The sequence below is a fragment of the Myodes glareolus genome, chromosome 5, assembly GCF_982192425.1.
Source record: "Myodes glareolus chromosome 5, mMyoGla1.1, whole genome shotgun sequence".
NCBI lineage: Eukaryota > Metazoa > Chordata > Mammalia > Rodentia > Cricetidae > Myodes > Myodes glareolus.
In genome coordinates, this window is record NC_142030.1 from 24,147,415 (window position 1) to 24,166,956 (window position 19,542).

Below are 19,542 nucleotides of genomic sequence, written 5' to 3' on the forward strand. Positions count from 1 at the left end.
TTATTTGTATTTCTGGCCTGACCATATATTCATATAACTACCTTTAACCCATTTCTCTATTTTAGGTGAATTTATTTTTATAACAGAAGTCAGTTTAGGGGAGACAAGATAAACATATTTGGCGATGTTATGCCCCACTAAATTGTATGTATTTCAAAGTTATGAAATTAATTTAAAATTTTCTTACAAACTTACTACTTATAAATAAGTGCTAATATATGAATCGAGAAAAATGGTGACTTTTGAATTCTACTTCTGGTCTGCTTTTAAGGCCACTGAAACAGAGAATTTTATAAATGTGATCTTTTTTTAGCCAAGACATGTTCTCAACAAACAGGTGTTCTGAAAGTATTTTGATTTTCAGTTTTTCCCCAACCCTTTGAAATATGAAACTGAGTTTTATAAGTCATTTTAAACTGCCTGAACATAAAATGTCTGGTTGTCCTTGAAGAAGAATTATAAGTTTATATTGAATTAAAGTTTCTGGTCATGATAGTACCTTTATTCAGCTAGATAAAGCCAAAGCACACAGATATTAGACGAGGGTTTCAGTGCCTTATCTAATTGTCTAGGGAAGGAAACAGGCGGGCACCATTTCAGTAGGTCAGTGTTGTGAGTTGTTTGTGCTTTCCTGAGGGTGGTGCGTGGAGTATGTGGCAATGAACGCAAGTTTAAGATAGTGGCAGCTGCTTTAAGACTAGGAAAAGAGTTGAGATCATTGCTTTGGCAGCAATCGGAAAGGTTGGTATTATTTATAAATAGCCATTGTATCTGTTAACAATGTTCCATCTCATTTGGGTTTTTTTTGGCATTTGTAATTACTTGACTCCTACATATTTGTATATGTATTTGTAAATATAATTTAAAGGATTTATTTAAAATAAGAAAAATTCATATAGAAACTAATAAATGTCAGAGACTAATACTTGGAAAATGTAGGTATGACAACAAATTTGTTATGTGTTATTGTTACATTGAAGAAGATAAAAATGAACTGCTGCCTGGCTTGTTTATGTGTCTAGTGAGTATTTCTGCCTCCTCCCCTCAGTACTGGAAATTAAACCTAGGGCCTTGTGCCTGCAGACAAGCCCTTTGCCACTGAGCTACATCCCCAGTCCTCTTTTTATTTACTTTGTGAGATGAGGGTCTGAATGAACATGTGATTCTCCTATTTCAACCTCCATAGTGACTATAATTACAGGCTTGAGTCATCAGGCCTGGCTTTAAAAAGATTTTAAATTTAAATTGTGTGTGTGCATACGTGTATGTACTTGAAAAATCCAGAAGATGGTGTCAAAACTCCTGGAGTTGTAAGTTGCAGTTGTGAGCTGCTCAGCGTGGACACTGGGAATCAAATCTGGACCTTCTTGAAGAGCAGCGAACACTCTTAACCACTGAGCCATCTCTCTTGGCCTTTTTTACTTTTATCAGTTGAGGCTTGCTGTGCTGTCCAAACAATCCACAGGTTCTGGGTTTGAGTGCTTCCTCTGCCTCAGCCTCTCAGCTACTTAGACTATAGGTATGTATCACCATATCTGACTTAAAAATAAACTGTTAGCTGGGCAGTGGTGGCACATACTTTTAATCCCAGCACTCGGGAGGCAGAGGCAGGCGGATCCCTGAGATCAAGGCCAGCCTGGTGTACAAGAGCCTGTTCCAGGACAGCCAGGGCTGTTACACAGAGAAACCCTGTCTCCAAAAAAAAAAAAAAAAAAGAAAGAAAGATTGTTAATGATGACTCAGAGGATGAGCTTAGTTGGTCCCATTAAAAACACAACATCAGAGTCCTCCATAGTGTGTGTTGCTGTTGGTGATGTTTTATTTTACGGTGTGAAGTTCTTCAGCATTAATATGTCTGTAGAGGAGACCTGAGTGTTAGACTGCTCTCTGACACAATAGCTGTGCACCACTTGATTCCTTGCTTTTTCTTAACTCAGGTCAGACTGTTCTGCTCTCCCAGCCTACTGTGGTTCAACTTCAGGCCCCTGGAGTGCTGCCTGCTGCTCAGCCAGTTCTGGCTGTCCCTGGTGGAGCCACACAGCTACCTAACCATGTGGTGAATGTGGTGCCAGCCCCTGTGGTGAGCAGTCCTGTGAGTGGAAAACTTTCCATGCCTAAACCTGTCCTACAAAGCACCACAAGAAGTCTGGGTTCAGATGTAAGTACTTATCTGTGAATGTACTTTTCTGTTGTGTAAGTATAGTGGTAATCTCAGCTGACAGTATTGTGAATATTTGTAGCAAAATGTATCTAGTGAGTAGAGTATCCATTGTTTAGAATAAGAGCCCCTTGGTTTATACTGATATGGAGAACAGTGGATATCAAGATTGAGTATTGAGAAAGGGGAATTGAGTAAGGAATATTGAGTATTGAATAAGCTATTGAGTAAGGGGCATTCTTGTTACAGACCAAGGAGAACTGGAGAGAGAAAGTGCAAGTTTGTTTGCAGCTGCATTGTGGATGTCAATCTGAGTGTTCTCAACTTAGTTATTGTAAAAAAAAAAAAAAAGGTTAAAAAAAAAAGGAGAGAAGGATACTCCTGGCCTGTCACATAGTACTTACTGTGCCTTGGTGGTTGGGGCACAAAAGAGTTAGCAGGATCTGCAAACATTTTAATCTCTCTAAAGAAGACAGTGTCTGCCAGTATGCTATCAGAAAGCCCTTAAACAAAGAGGGTAAGAATGCCAGGGCTAAAGCAGCCAGGATTCAGTGTCTCACAGCACAAACTCTGATCTACAGCTCTGGAGCAGCAATGCCCTAAGATAAACAAGAGGGAGGCACAGAATATGTGAAACTTTTGGCCAAAAGAATGCAGGAAATCAAAGAAAAGCACCAGGAACAGGTTGCCAAGAGACATAGGCAGTTCTCTCTGAGAAATTCTGAGTCCAGTCAAAAATTAGTCTTTAAGAGTAACAAATAAATGCCAAGACCTTGAGTTAAAAACCTGGCACCCGGTGGGCAGAGAAACAATACTGGAAAGATGGAGATGGTTATGGAAGCCGTTGTTCTTTCCTTTCAGCACATGGGAAACTCTGTAATAAGAGAAAGAATGACAGTAGCAAAAATTAAAAAGCAATCTGTGATTTTTTTTATTTAAAAAGTATAACCAGTAAATAAAGAGTATGCTTTTCAAGAAGACCAAAAAGGTTAAAAATGATAGAGACTTATTTTTTCTTAGAGATGGATATATTTTATTATTATTGAGACTAATAAGAACAGGGTTATATGTAAGATGTGACTCCTAGGACATGTCTGAGTATCCCCCAAACTGCTTAGGACCTCCAGCCTTGAGGGATGTAGTTAAGTTTCAGGCCAGTCTTGCCACATGGGGCAGGGGATAGCATCTGGTATTAACACCCAAACTCTTGAATTCTACCCCTTCTGGGGAGGACCCTTCAGAGATGTGGAAGAATCATCATGGTCAGAGCTGAAGGGGTGTGTGGCTGTAGGAACTGTACTGTGGGGCTGGCAGGAACAGGGCTCAGGAGTCTCTCCTGTTGTTGGTTTTTTATTCTTTGATCTTTGAGGGCCTGCCACCCATTTCCAAATAAATACATAGAGACTGTTGTTACTTATGAATGCCCGGCCTTAGCTTGCCTTGTTTCTAGCCAGTTTTCTTAGCTTAAATTATCCTGTTTACATTTTGCTTCTGGGTTTATCATTCTCTATTCTATATATCTTTATTCTTACTCTGTAACTGGCTTGTGGCTGGGTGGTGTAGGCAGAGTTTCTCTTTGTCTCAGCAACTTCTCCCAAATTCAGAGACTTATTATTAATTATAAATGCTGGACCAGTAGCTCAGGCTTGTTACTCTTACATTTTAAATTAACCCTATTTCTTTTTAAATTTTATTTTATTTTACATACCAATCCCAGTTCCCCCTCTATCCCCTACTGTACCTTCACCTTCCCCTCTCTCCTCCCATTTACTCCTCAGAGAGGGTAAGACCTCCCCCATGGAGAGTCAATGAATTCTGTCACATCACATTCAGGCAGTACCAAGGCCTTCCTCCTTGGGTCTAGACTGAGCAAGGTTTCTCTTTGTAGGAAATGGGCTCCAAAAAGCAAGATCATTCATTAGGGATTGCTCCTGGTCCTACTGCCAGTGGGCACACAAACTGCCCAAGCCACCCATTGTCAACCTGCTTTGAGGAAGGCTAGATTGGTCTTCTGCAGGTTTCCTGGTTATCTTTCCAGAGTTAGTGAGCTCCCAACAGTTCAGGTCAGTTTTTTCTTCCTCCTCCTTTTCCTCCTCTTTTTTTTTTTCTCCCCCAAGACAGGGTTTCTCTGTAGCTTTGGAGCCTGTCCTGGAACTAGCTCTTGTAGACCAGGCTGCCCTCGAACTCACAAAGATCTGCCTGCCTCTGCCTCCCGAGTGCTGGGATTAAAGGTATGTGCCACCACCCCCTGGCCCCTACCTAACCTCTATCTGTCCAGCAGTTGGCCAATCAGCTTATTTATTAACCCAATCACAGTGACACATAATTCACACAGTATAAAGGAATATTTCACAGGGTAGCTGGCCCCTGGTATCCTCCTCTCTTTCTCCCTTTCTTGTTTCTCCTCTTTTCTTTTTCTCCTTTTATTTATTCACTCTATCTGGCAGCCCTGCCTATCTTTCTCTCCTCCCTAGCTATTGGATGTTCAGCTCTTTATTAGACCAATCAGGTGTTGTAGGTAGGCAAAGTAATAGCTTCACAGAGTTAAATAAATGCAGCACAAGAGCACGCAACACATCTTTGCATCATCAAACAAGTATTCCAAAACATAAATGTAACACTTCTTAAGCTAATATTTCACAGCATTTCTTTTTTTGTCTAAATAAAAAGAAATGTTTTAACTTTAACATAGTAAAACTATATATAACAAGACCACTTATCAAGTAAAAATTATATTTACAATATTCAGTCCATTTGTATTTAGCAAATTCAGAGAAAATACTCCATTATCTATCTTACCTCACTGAGTCCAAAGTTTTATATGTAATTTATTTTCTACCATAACTAAAGAAAACTATGACTCTATTTAGTCTTTAACTCCATCAAAGACCCCAGAAGGATGTAATTTTACCTAAAAACAGAGACATCTGGCTGCCTGAATAGTCACCCAAAGCTCCTCTGCAATGTTGGGACATTCATCTTTGGCCTCTAGACCTAGACTCTGTTACTTTTTATTAAAGTGGGAAATTTGAAGGACTATCTTACCTTGTATTGGTAAAATTCATCAATCGCTCTCCTCTGTGTCCTGCAGAATATCTGGCAGACTCTTCCGTGAAGCAGGAATCTCAAAGGACTGTCTTGCCTTGTCTTGGCAAAGTTCAACCGGCCTTTTCCAGTGTACCACTTGCCTAGTTTGTACAGCATAATGTCAGCAGTCAAAGGCAAGAGCAGTTTCTTTGCCCAGTGACTAACCTTGGCAAAATGAAAGTGAACCTCATAAGGAGTTTCTTTTATGCCCATCATCAATCTGAAGTAAACTGGTGCTGTCAGGAGTAAATGTGTCTCATTGCCATGAAAAACCCTATATTAACAAAACATTTTTAAGTGGGTTATCTGTAACAGGCGCAGGTAAGTGGTGGAAAGGCCTCTTCTAATCCCAAGCTTTTATATACAGCCATGGTGTTTAGAAACTACCATATTCTTTAGTCTTTGAAGTGTTTGAAAATCATCTCTCTAAAATGTACCTGTTTAACCTGGAAAACATACCTAATGTGACTACAAATTTGATTATTATAGATTAAGTATTAACCTCATTTCTTAACTATACATTGCATTTTAAATGAGGTACATAATACAATACCCCAAACAAGAGTAGAGACATATATACAGCATAACAAAAATAACTTTAAATTCATAATAAAAATAAAAAATAGCTTTAAATTTGGCAAAATATCTGAGATTAATAGTTCTCTTTTTACCCTATATTTTTATATTTCCCTAAATGATAACACATCCACAACCCACTAAGTAACCAAAGACCACCCACTCCATCTCTTGAGAATGTGGGTGTCATGTTCTCCAGACTACTTCTTGTTGTCTGTAGGCAAAGGCATCTTTAGTGATCCCTGAGAAAACTGAAATAATGGCCAAGTCCTGTGAAGACCAGCTGTAACCTTACTAATACATATCACCTGTCAAGATTCAGGAGCTCTTCCCTGATCAAACCTGACCAATATCAACCCTGAAGGAATCTACAACCTTTTGTTTTCTGTGGAAATAAAAGCAAAATCACTTCTCCAAAGCAATGTATTTTTTTGAGTTCTATTTTAAGGATAAGTCATTCTTAAAATATCTAGGCTGGTTTATTTCAGCAATTCCCCTTTCAGTCCCATGTCTGTCGGCAACTGTCATTTCCTTATCAGCAATCCAAAAATTCAGAATCAACACAATAACATACAGGACCCAGATTCCCCGTGTGTTTCCCATCTTACGTGGCTCTTTCCTTTTATATTGCTTTAACTCTGTCTTTAAAGACTTTACTATTTTTAAACTATTTCTTTTTATACTGTCCATATGCATTCTCTCTCTTTCTTAAGCCTGTACACATTGCAAACCAAATTGGAACATGTTTATACATTTATTTTTCCTTCTGGATCTGCCTTTACTGCGAATTTCTAGTCTTTTTTGTCATGAGCAAAAAAACTGGTAAGCAGCATGGCTTGGACCTTTGTGGTGACTTTAGCAGCTGGGTCTGCCCGCTTTTGGGCAGAGCTCTAGAATGCTGGTGTTTGCCAGTAAGTGTTTTGTTTTTTGTTTTTTAAACTTAACATACTGGCTGCTCAAGGGGTACAATAAAAGAGGAGACTGAGTGTAAACATCAGAACGAACTTTTAGAAAAGGTAGGATGTCATGTGGACAACAGAATTATTCTGAATTATTCAGTGGGTTATCTGCAACAGGCGCAGGTAAGTGGTGGAAAGGCCTCTTCTAATCCCAAGCTTTTATATACAGCCATGGCGTTTAGAAACCGGAGGCCGTTGTTTTCTTTTTAGGCCCGGTGTGGTCACCGGGCATTTGAAGGTTGACAATCATCATGAATTCACTGACCCATTTGTACTCTCCAACTATATTCAGTTAATTACATGCTGGTCTCTCAGCCAGACATCTTACATGAGTTGTTTGATGTGAAAGAACATATGTTCACATGGCTTTTGTAGAGTACTCTGGGAAGTTTGAGTAACTTGTTGACAGAGTCTCAGTTAACACTGAGGAACTGGAGGAAGTTTGAGATAAGAATGTATTGTACTGATGAGTGTTATCTTTTATTGCTAGCAGTATTTATGGGCTAGTCAACTTTTAGAATTTAGAACGGATAGAATTATAAAAGAAAGATTAATGTAGCCTGTGTGGAATGTAAGAAACCTAAAGATTATTAGAATGACTTTCTAGTCAGCCTGCATTGAGGTTTTTTTGTGCCATTTTCACCAAACTAGCATATCAGGATGTCTTAGGCACTCTTGTATTGCCGTGAAGAGACACCATGACAAAGGCAGCCCTTATAAGAGAAAGCATTTAATTGGGGACTTGTTTACAGTTTCACAGGTCTAGTCCATTATTGTCATGATGGGGAGCCTGGTAACATGCAAGTGTGGTTCTGAAGAAGTAGCTGAGGGCTACATCCTGACCCAAAATGAGACAGGGGACTGGGTCTAGCATGGGCTTTTGAAACCTGGAAGCCCATTTCCATAAGGCCATACCTCCTAATCCTTCTCAAATAGTGCTACTTACGGGTGACAAAGGATTCAAATATATGAGCCTATGAGGGCCATTCTTATCTAAACCACCACATAGTAACTCAGTCAAGACTTTTCAGTATGAGTTTTTCATATTTATATAAAGTAGAAAAGCATTAGTCTGTCCTATCAGCTGGCCAACCCACCTAAGGAACCCCAAGAAAATCTGTTCTAGCAGGAGCTGTAGAGAAGACTGTGGCCCACTGGAACAGTCTCTGTGTTAGTAATGTACATCTTTTTAAAAGTCTCATTAAATTTTAATTAATGTAGATACAGTCTTGATTCAAAATGTACCCCCTCCAATTTGATTTTTCATATAATTTTTGTGCTTTTAGACCAAATGGCGAAGAGGTTGTAATTCAGAAAAAAAAAAATGTATCAATCTTTTGTGGTTTTGTGATGCTGACATGGCTACTTTCCCCTACCTGTTTTGAATTCTTTTGTTTGGCAGGCTTCCTTCTCTAGGCCTGCTGCTGCCATAAGTAGCGTTTCTAGCATACCATATTCTGCAGACGGCAGTAAGTGCCACATTTTCTGTTATGAAACAGTTTGCCTGGTTCAAATTATAATTTCAGTCTTCTTGCTTTTTGCTGGTAAATCTGTTATGTTTAACTCTTGGAAAACTTACCTACACTTTTAGGAAGTACAATTTGGTTTGGCTCTGATCCTGATGGAAAAAGTAGACATTTTATTTTAGTGTAGACATTCTCTATGTAGTCTGTTAATAAATGCAATCATGGAGTTAAAAAGGTGGCTTGATAGAGAGCATGCTTATCCTTCTTTGAAGGGGAGTTGAACACGGCCAGGGGTCAAGTTATGAGCTTGAAAACTTGCTGTTTAAGTCCGTGTTACCCTTATTATTTCCATCTCTTCTCATCACCATTTCAACAGTTCATGAACTGTGATGACCCTAGTTTACGGTTTTAAAATTATATTATTTGAGTTATTGGGATAAAGGACCATGAAAAATGTGAAATTATTCTATATATTCTGTAGTGGGCCAAGGAAGAGCTAAGACTTAATGAAATGCGTAGGCTGAAACAATGGAAAGGAAATGATCACGAATTAGAAAAGAACTAAGGGGAGGTTGAATGAGAAGCACTGACTCTATTGAGGAGGTCCTGGCCATTTTTTTCTGCCTACCCATCCATCCCATGGAATATCTATTGAACTGTTTGTCACCTTGCACACTTTTCCAATCTTTGACTAGAGACCTCGATACCCGCCTTCCAAGAGGACTATTTTTTGGAGCTTCCTGGGTCAGGTCCACAGAACCATCATGAAAAAGAGGGTACTAGGTTTGTGAACATGGAGGTGATGTGATGGGACCCCAAGTGGATACGCTTGCACACACTGTTCCTTTTCATCCAGTGGACAGATGTGAACTTGGGGAATCTTTCAATTTTAAAACAAGCAGGAAGTCCCTTCTTTTCCAGAGGTACTCTTTACCTCTTTTTTCAAAGTTGCTTGTTGGGAGCCTAACCCCCAAAAATGGCCTTGATACCCACCCACCAGGTGGTTATAACTTTGCATACTTAGCCTGTAGTCAGAAGACGTATAGGAACAAAACTCAAGAGAGACCCCAGCAGCCTGTCTTTCAAAAGAATATGATGCTATAAAAATCTATTTGCAGTGTAAAGTGACAGTGACCTGTGTTCCTTTTCAGAAAAAAAGCTAAACTCCAGACACTAAACAGCCAAGGTCCTCTCTTAGAACTAAATGGGAGTTGAACCTCCTTTGATCCTACAGCTGTCTTAGATGGAAGAAGAGAAAGAATGAGGAGACAATTTTTTTAGCAACTAAATGCTTTTAACAGAGTGAACACCGAGATCATGGTATTTCTTTAGGCTGCAAAGTCAAGGAATCTGTCAGGACAATTTCAGTAGGAAAGATCTGGTGCTTCTCAGAAGTTGTCCAGATTTTAGAAGGAAAAAGTCACTGTGTGCTGACTAGGTTTTGGCTTTGCTACTACCAGTGACTGCAAATAAAAGAAAATTATGTTTTGTTAAAGTTTCTCTTAAATGGAATTTTGGTACGTCTAAAAATTTTTCTTGAATAAGGATTTTGGAAATTAAATCTAATTTATGGTTGCAATGACTTTGGGAAGGTCAACAAACAGCCCCTACCCCCATGTTCTGCATTGTCATGGATTCATGTTGTGTCAGCTTTAGTGGTCTTGTTGTTTAGAGACAGGGTCTCACTGTGCATTCCTGGCTGGCCTGGTACTTGGTATGTAGACCAATTTGGCCTTGAACTCACAGGTCTGCCTGCTTCTGTTTCCCTAGTGCTAGGATTAAAGGAGTGCACCACCATGCTCGGCTAAATTTAGTGTTCTTTATGTCTTTCTGTTTGCCATCTTGATAAAGCTAGTAATTAATTATTTAAAAGGATCCTGACTTATATCCGAAATAACTGAATATTTATCCCCTCTTTTCTCAGATCCCTACAGTCTTACCTTGGGGTTTACTGTAGGAACACATTGCTTTGACAGTCAGCGCCTCTGTTCAAAATCAGCTTCCCTAGTTTTGTGTCTATCTGTCCTGAGGTGGCTCTTTAATATGCACATACTTACAGCTTTTACTGTAAAAGCTCTCTCTCTCTCTCTCTCTCTCTCTCTCTCTCTCACACACACACACACACACACACACACACACACACACACTTGCTTTTCTTACTTAATATATCTTGGAGATTTTCCCAGTACTTAAAGCTGAAAGGTAGGGGATGGAGATGGCTCAGTGGTTAAGAGCACTGGCTGCTCTCCCAGAAGACCTTGATTCGACTCTCATTACCAACACGGTGGCTCATAGTTGCCTGTAACTCTAGTTCCAGGGGATCCAATTCCATTTTCTGGCTTCCGTGGGCACTGCATGCACATAGTGCATAAATAATCATGGAGGCAAAACAGCCACACACGAAATAAAAATAAGTAAATCTTAAAAAAATAAATGCACTTTAAGAAAAGCTGAATGGGAGTCTATTTCATAGAGGTTCCATAATTTACATTTTTTGTAGTCTTTTCTTTGTGGACAGTCTTCCTTTGAATATCTTGGTACAACTTTACTTTGTGTCTGTGCGAGTATATCTGAGGACTTTCTGAAATTGGAATTGCAGGGACAGAAGATAGGTGCTGTCTCAGTTTTGATAGAGTTTACCAAATGACATCCTAATCTCTGTATGTCACTGTTTTCTTGGTACGATTTCTCTCTTCCTTTTTTTTTTTTTTAAGGTAAGATGTCATGTAGCCCAGGCTGGCTGAGTACTTACTATATAGCCAAGGTTGGCTTTGAATTCCTGAATTCTGTCTCTATCTCCTGAGTGCCAGGATTTCCTCACATAATTCTTTGTAGTTTCTTGTTGTGTTTGATTAACAAGTTCATATGTTATTTTTTAAAACAACTCCATTGAGATAATGCATATACAATACGATTTTCCCCTTCTGCATTAGAGATTGAACCCAGAGCCCTAGACATGTTAGTGAAGTGCTCCTCTACCCCGAGCTCTACTCTTGTTTTGAAGAGTACATTAGTAGTTTCACATTTATTTACAGAGCTGTGGAATCATCAATCTAATTCAAAAAACCAGTCTAGGTCAGTGACTTAGCTCAGTGGGCTTAGCACTTGCACAAGCCTGGTGACCTGAGTCCTACGTCTGATTCTGGAATCCATGAAGGTTAGAGGAGAACCCACTCCACAGAGTGCTGTGGGATATTTTACTCTTGGCTTTTTGGGGGGCCCACCACCCAGCTCCCAAATAAATTACACATGGAGGCTTATTCTTAGTTATGAATGCCTGACCTTAGCTTGATTAGTTTTTTTTGTCAGCTTTTCTTAAATTGTCCTGACTACCTTTTGTCTCTGAACTTTTATCTTTCTCTATTGATGTATCCTGTTGTAAGGAGGCCGTTAGTTTCCCGACCACCTGGCAGCTCAGACTCAAAATAATCACACAAACTATATTATTTAAATCACTGGTTGGCCCATTAGCTTTAGCTTCTCATTTGCTAACTCTTACATCTTAATTTAACCCATCTCCATTAATCTGTGCATCACCATGAGATTGTGGCCTACCAGCAAAGTTTCAACATGTCTGTCTCCAGCAGCAGCTCCAATGGCTTCTCTCTGACTCTGCCCTCTTTCCCCCAGCATTCAGCCTAGCTTTCCCCGCCTAAGTTCTACCCTGTTATAGGTTCAAAGCAGTTTCTTTATTCATTAATGGTAATCACAGCATACAGAAGGGAATCTCACATCATGTACCTTTATTTACTTCTTTCTCCATGGCTTGCTGTGTAACTGGGTGGCTGGTCCCTGATGTTCTCCTCTCCTTGTTCTCTCCTTGCTCCTCCTCATTTTTCCTCCTAGATGTCTCCTTCTATTTCTGCTCTGCCTGCTAGCCCTGCCTATTTTTGCTTCTGCCTTGCTATTGGCCGTTCATCACTTTATTAGGACCATCAGGTATTTTAGACAGGCACAGCAACACAGCTTCACAGAGTTAAACAAATACAGCATAAACAAAAGTCACACACCTAAAAATAATATTCCCCAATAACAGAGTTGTTCTCTGACCACGTGCTGTTGTTGTTCTGGACTGAGCTTGCCTGAGATGTTCGAATGTGTTTGTAAGCATAGAAGTACCCACTCTCATCCTGCTGTAGTTTATAGTGTTTGCAGCTCTTTTTTTTTTTTTTAGCAGTATCTTAGACTTAAGGCTCTAAAAATCATTTTGTTTGTCAAGGGGTTTTAAATAAAGTATTTATCAGTTGGTAAATCTTTTAATATTAAAAACAAAATGTGGGCAGTTTTGAAGCTTTGCCTTTTAAATTGACCCAAGTTTCAAAAGGAATTTAGTCATTTGTGAAAGTTTCCTTTTACATGAGTCTCTTGTATGCAAATAAATGTTTATTTTATAAGGAAAACACCACACTTCATAGTACAGTGGCACTAATGGGTGAATCCTTTGCAGCTGTGGATCTTTCCTTTCAATTCTTTATTCTTTTTCCAAGGCGTGGTGCTTGATGAGAGAGACCTCTGAAGGCAGGATGCTCAGCAGCAGGAGCGGGCTACCCGTTGGCCCATTTTGGTCTTTTAAGCCATCTGATGTGCCTCAATGGGGCAGTTTTTCAGTTTCATGTTTGTACAGAAGGCTAACAGTGGTGAGCTAGCTTCCAGACATAGGCAGTTCCATAAGTTTCTGTTTCTAGACAGCACATAATTCGAGTAGCCAAACAGTACATCATCCATGCTATGATGCCAGCCCTTTGTGTGGGCTGTGGTCCATGAAAGCCTGGTGGAGCTACTAAATAAGTTCCAAGAGGTTTGAAGTCAGCTGACCTTTACTCATGCCTTGATTTGTCTATTCTCTAACAGTGGTTCAAATGAGACATTTTATTTATTAACTATTTTTGTTTTACTTTGTTTTTGAGACATAGTCTTATTGTGTAACCCTGACTAGCTTGAAACCTGCTCTGTAGACCAGGCTGACCCTGAACTCACAATTCTCGTCTGCTTCTCAAGTGCTGGGATTACAGGTGTATGCTATAATGCTTGGCTTGATTATGCTTTCCTTAAAGGAACCTGGAAATCCATAGTAATTGAACAAATAGCGATTATATTATGCTGCCGTTCTTCCTGTCTGGGAATGATTCTGATGCAGCATATGTGCAAAAACGTCAGTATACCCGAGGGAATTTTAACAAAACGAAAGCAAATACTCTCCTCAAGAACACCAGGGTGTGTGTATGCTTAGTCTAAAAATTATTTTTATGTTCTTTTTGGTCTAAGAAGCATAATTTAATATTATGTATTCAGATAGCTAAAGACACTGGCTGAGATATAGAGTAGCAGCCCTGTATTTTTTGACTCTAGCACATTTCATTTATTTACACAGTTTTTACTTTGCTTTTATTGTAAGGCTGAATATTTTCAGAACTGTTACAATGGATCTTTTTCTATGAGAAAAACAGACTATTTGGCCACAGGTGGTTTTCATTTTTTTTTTTTTTTAGACGGAGGCATGTGGGTTGACAGCCTTTGAGATCTTCATGCTGTGTATAATGTGCAGGTGCCTTTTCTGTTTATAGAAATGCCTAATCCTTGCTTGAAATTTATTAAATGGTATACCATCTGTAAGCCTCCCTAAATTCCATAGATTAATTAGCCTTTAAAGTTGCCTTTTATCTAACTTTTAGTATAAATTCTTCCATCTGGGAACCTTCCCCTTTATGTGTTTGCTCCGTGTTCCATGCACTTCAGCACTCTAGTGTTAAGTATGGACATCGGCTTTCCCAGGAAAAGTGAAGCTGCCTGAAGCTGAAGCTCACGGGAACAAAGTGGCGTTGTCCTGATTGTTTCAAAGTGTTTGAAACTGATGAGTAATCAATTTGTCATGGGTTTGCTCCCTCCCCCCCCCTTCCCCTTGCTCTGTCTGTCTGTGTATATTTGGTACCTTGACAGTCGTCATAGTGGAAGCACTTGTTATGCTGCTTGGGACTAATAACAAAACCAGTTCTAGAGACAGACAGAACTGGGAACTACTGCGATGGCAGGTATGTAAGATCAGCCTTCCTTGTGGAGTTTTAGTTAAAAGTGAAAAAAAAAGCTTTCTTTTTTGACAACTCATGGAATGTGTTTCTTTGTGTGTCCTGACTAAAGATGATAGACAGTATTTGATGCTGGGAGATTATTTAGTTATAGTTTACCGCTGTTGCTAGGAAATACAGTATTTGGGAAGCTATAAGTTTGCTATTATAGTGTGCTGGCTAGTTTTTATGTCCACTTGACACAAGATAGGTTTATTTTGGAAGAGGGGACCTCAATTGAGAAAATGCCCCCATGAGATTGGGCAAGGCAGGGGTCTATTTTCTTAGTGATTGATGTGGAAGGACCCAGCCCATTGTGGGTGGTGCCAACCCTGGGCTGATAGTCCTGGGTGCTATAAAAAAGCAGGCTGAGAAAATTCTATGGTCTTCTCATCAGTTCCTGACTCTAGATTCCTGCTTTGAGTATTTTTTAACCCCAAACGTATTTGTGCAACTCTTAATTGCATATTCTTTTATACAATAATTTTCAAAATAAATGTATGCTTATAAAAATTTTAAAAATTTATTATTTTCTTGTACAATACATTCCACCCACAGCTTCCCTTTCCTCTACCCCTCCCATCACCCCCTCCCTCACAGATCCTCTTTCTCCGCTTCTCCCCATCAGAAAAGAGCAGGTCTCCTAGGGACATCAATCAAACATGGCATAACAAGATACAATAAGACCAGGCAGTAACCCTCATCTCAAGGCTGGGCAAGGCAACTCAGTAGGAGGAAAAGGGTCCCAAAAGCTGGCAAAAGAGTCAGAGACAGCGCCCACTCACACTTTTAGGAGTCCCACAGGAGCACCAAGGTACACAACCATAGCAGAAATGCAGAGGACCCAGCGCAGACCTGTCCAGGCTCTGTGACATGTAGCCGCTTCAGTCTCTTTGAGCCTGCCTTGAGTTCTTCCCTGAGTTCCCTGGATGCTGGACCACAAACTGTAATATGAAACAAATCCTGTCCTCTTCAAGTGGGTTTTGGTCATGGTGTTTATCATAGCAGAAGAAACTCTAACCACGACAGTTGTCTTAAAAGGCACTCATCTGAAACTGTGTAATTGGTTTACTGATGGAGCTGTGATGCACCCGTAGTAGGACGTTTTAAAAAGTCCATTGAGAAACACATAGACATCAGTAACTCATCCATCTATGTATATAGCCTAATGAAGTTAATATTGTTCTTTGGAGGGTCTTTTTTTTTGGGGGGGATTACTTTCTTACCAGCTATCCAAATAAAATTAGGCTAATTATGTAACAGATTGTATTTTTTAAAAAAAAATGTAACAAAAAATTAAGTGTGATAATGGTAGATATTTTTGGTTATTAAACAAAAATAGTATCAGATATGACTTTAGTTTTTAAAGTCTAAAATATAAATGAAAGAAAGATAGTTAGCATTGTTGAAACAACTGAAGTCATTGGAATATTTTGCTGTGTCTTCCAAATTATAAGACTACAAAATATTCAGAGAAAATAAAAAATTAGATGAGAATAATTGAAGAGGTGAGGACTTTAGAAATAGGTTAGTGGAGGAGACGACATTAAGTGGGAATAAACAGTACGGATACAAATGGAAAAATATTGTGGAGGTTATGGAGCAGAGGCTGGAGTTAAGGAGAAGGCATGGTTAGGTAGTGAGTGCACAGTGAAGAAGGTGAAAGTGAAAATGGGTAGTTAGGATAGTTAACTGACTAGCTGGTTCTTGCAGCACAGTGCCAACAAGGCAAAAATATTTTGCGGAGTTTACAACTGGTAGGCAGGATGGGCTAGAAGATAACCCACATGGCTAGGAGTCTGCTGCAGTAGTCTGTGATGTATTTATGGATGCCTGTTTAGGAGGGTGGACAACAGAAATAGAGAACAACAAAATATTTGCGTTGAAATAAACTTGGTCATTAACATTTACTCAATACACTTTTGGTGAGTGAAGGATTGGAAGAGGCAGTAAATTATAGAGAATAAAAAATAATGATATCTTCATAGGTTTGCTGTTATTGTTCTTATTTGTGTTTTTGGTTTGAGACAGTCTCTCATATGGCCCAGACTGACTCTGAAGTAGCAGTCCTTCTGCTTGTAGTCTAGAATGCTGGGATTGCAGGTGTGTCCCACCAAGCCTGGCTTCTGTGTATTTTGAGAGATACATATTACTGAGGAATGGTACTGATACCAACTCTACATGAGAAGTAATCTTCTGAGTAATTGAATCTAGGGTTTGAGAATTTAGTCAATTAATTTTAAACCAGCAATGGTGATTAAATCAGCATGGGTATTTGGCCCTTCATATACGTTGAATTTGCATGTATGGATTCAACATTCTGAGGTAGAAAATAGAAACAGAAAGTTGCACCCACACTAAAAATGTCTAGAACTTTGTTACAGAGTAACAACTGTGCCCATGGTATTAGATTAAGTAACCCAGCAATGGTTTTGCAGTGCTTCTCAACCTTCCTAATGCTGCAACCCTGGGATCCTGGAATTTTCGGTGTGAGCTACCTCACATAGCTCCTTTGAGGCACTTTCTGGGGGCCTTTCTAAACGGCAAGTTAGATGCTCAGCACTGTGCTTCAGAAAACCTCAGCAACAGGTTTGAGAAAACCTTTTTACTCATTTGACCTGAGCTTACTTAATTTGAGCAGTATATTTTAAACGTGTTTTAGATAACTACTAATGTATATTTTGACCAAAGTTGTTTAGAAATAAATTGAAAAATCAGTAGGTTTTGATATTTTGATGTTGTCCCAAAACCAGTACAATGATTTGGTGTAACTTTTCCTAGATTGCTGTACTAAGGAGACAGCAACGGATGATAAAAAATCGTGAGTCTGCTTGTCAGTCACGCAAGAAGAAGAAGGAGTATATGCTGGGACTGGAGGCCAGGTTGAAGGCTGCCCTTTCAGAGAATGAGCAGCTGAAGAAGGAGAATGGGTCCCTGAAGCGACAGCTGGACGAGGTGGTGTCAGAGGTGCGTGCTCGTGTGCAGCTGACTGAGGTGGGGCTAAACTGACCTTTTTTCTTTTAGTTTTTCAAGACAGGGTTTCTCTGTGTAACATCTCTGGCTCTACCAAAACTCACTTTGTAGATCAGGCTGGCCTTGCATTTGCCTCTGCTTCCCAAGTGCTGGGATTAAAGGCGTGAGCCACCTCTTTCTGGCTTGACTTTCTTTTTATTTTTGATAATTAAATTGATAACCACTTTTTAAATAATATAAAATAGTAGTGCTGAGAAAATGGGGGTGCAATAAGCACAAAACATTTATGGTAGGAAAAAATTACAACAATGATCTTTTGAAGATATTTTTCTCCTGGGACCTGAGAATCGAGTCCAGAGCCTCCAGCATGCTGAGCAAGCCTTCTAGCCCAGGGCTACACCAAAACCATTGAAAGGTGACTTTTTGAATTGTCCTTCTTCATCTCCATACAAACACTATCTGCTTTTCTTGGGTTTCTTCCAAACAATTACTTTAGTAATTTGTCTTTCTTTTTCTCTTCTTAGTTTTTTTTTAGACAAGGCCCCAGTTTTTCTTCTTAGTTTTTTAGACTCACTTTATAGGCCATGGCTGTCCTGGAACTCACTATGTAGACCAGGCTGGCCTTGAACTCACCCAGATTTATTTGCCTCTACTTCCTGAGTGTTGGAATTAAAGATGCGAGCACAACGCCAGCTTTTTATCTTTTTGGACCAGGTGAATCACATTGAGGTTCCTGAACAATCCTGCCAGCTCATTCTTTTTATTAGTATTCTTTCAATATTTTTAAATTTAATTTTTTTGTTATTTTTGAGGCAAAGTTTTACTATATAGCCCTAACTGATCTGGGACTTACGTGTTCACTAGGTTGAATTTCAATTTGTATTGGGATTATAGATGTGGAAATTCACACAGAACTGGTCTTTCCCTTGTTTTCTATCTTTACTAATTCTTTGAGAATTTCGTACTATGTGCTCTGGTCATACCAGCCCTCCTATCTCTAACTCTTCCCAGATCCCACCTGCCCTCCCCATCCAGCTTTGTGTTCTCTTGTTAAAAACTGAGATGGACCAATTTGTGCTGCCTAGATGTACTTGGGTATGTGACTGGAGCGTGGCAAAAGTACCAGGGCTACCTTCTTACAAAACACTGACTCTCCCTCCCACAGCAGCTAACAAGTGCTGTCAGCCCCTCAGCTGAGAGGAGAGCTTTGTACCAGCTTCCCTCCCCTGCAAGGGTGTGGTTTGTCCTGGGTGTGCACAGTCTATAGAATTTCACTGGTCAGTGACTCCAAAAGTAACCCATTTCTGGCACTGGGATTTTTGTTCGTCTGTGGTGTCTAATAGGGGCCTTGTTGCATCATTGTAGGGTAACTCCATTTTAACTCATTTTATTTTCCCCTTTAAAAAAGGAAATAATGCAAAATAAAATGTGTTTTGAATCTTTGTCCACTTGACCCCATCATGTTCCTTTGCTTTCTCTTGCCATGATGGTCTCAGAGACATTTATTTCTGTTATGTTTGTGAAACACAGCATTGTAGTCCTGAGCCACTGGATGCCCGCTGAGTGCTGATTCTCACTCTGTGCTTGCTGTCTTGCTCCTGAGTGTGAGAACGCGCTAGTTTGTTGGTGAAGGGAGACAAGTGACAGAAGCCTCAGAATTCTCAGGACCAACAGAATACAAAGCTAAATGCTGTGCCGTTTTTGTTCTTTAAATTCTTTCCTTTGTTGGAAAAGGGAATGTGGAAGACTTTAGTCTTCTGTGAACTACCATTTCTTTACCTTTGAGGTCTTTTATTTTTATTTTCACTATTTTTTTATGAGAAAAAGTATTCATACACCTTGTAAAAAAGGAGGCCTCTTAGTTATTGCTCTTTGTAATGCTGACTTGTAGTTTCATCCTATTTTATTTCCCTTAGAACCAGAGGCTTAAAGTCCCCAGTCCAAAGCGAAGAGCTGTCTGTGTGATGATTGTATTGGCATTTATAGTGCTGAACTATGGCCCCATGAGGTGAGTATACAAGACATGAGTACTAAAGTTTAAATGCTAGTTATTTGTTACTATTTAGATTTACTCATAAGCAAGAAGAAAACTCCTTTGTTTTGAATAAAAATCAGACCTCAAAATATGTAAAGAACAATTTGACAGGAGACAAATTTGACAGGCCACACGATGGAGCTGGGAAGAGAGCCATGGTAAGGGATAGTTCGACATGATGAGTGTGGTAGTGCTGGTGTGAGCAGCAGATGCTGGTAGACTATGG

At 39.5% G+C, this 19,542-nt stretch overlaps 1 protein-coding gene across 3 annotated transcripts in view; it reads left to right on the forward strand.

Annotated features, from left to right (window-relative positions):
- Positions 1-19,542, forward strand: part of Atf6 (activating transcription factor 6) — a 169,856-nt gene that overhangs the window by 29,879 nt on the left and 120,435 nt on the right. For all 3 annotated transcript variants that reach the window (XM_087906157.1, XM_087906158.1, XM_087906159.1), the window contains exons 7-9: positions 1,938-2,158; positions 17,090-17,275; positions 19,198-19,289. In XM_087906157.1, the coding sequence (XP_087762283.1) occupies positions 1,938-2,158; positions 17,090-17,275; positions 19,198-19,289 (499 nt within the window). The remainder of the gene's footprint in view (positions 1-1,937; positions 2,159-17,089; positions 17,276-19,197; positions 19,290-19,542) is intronic.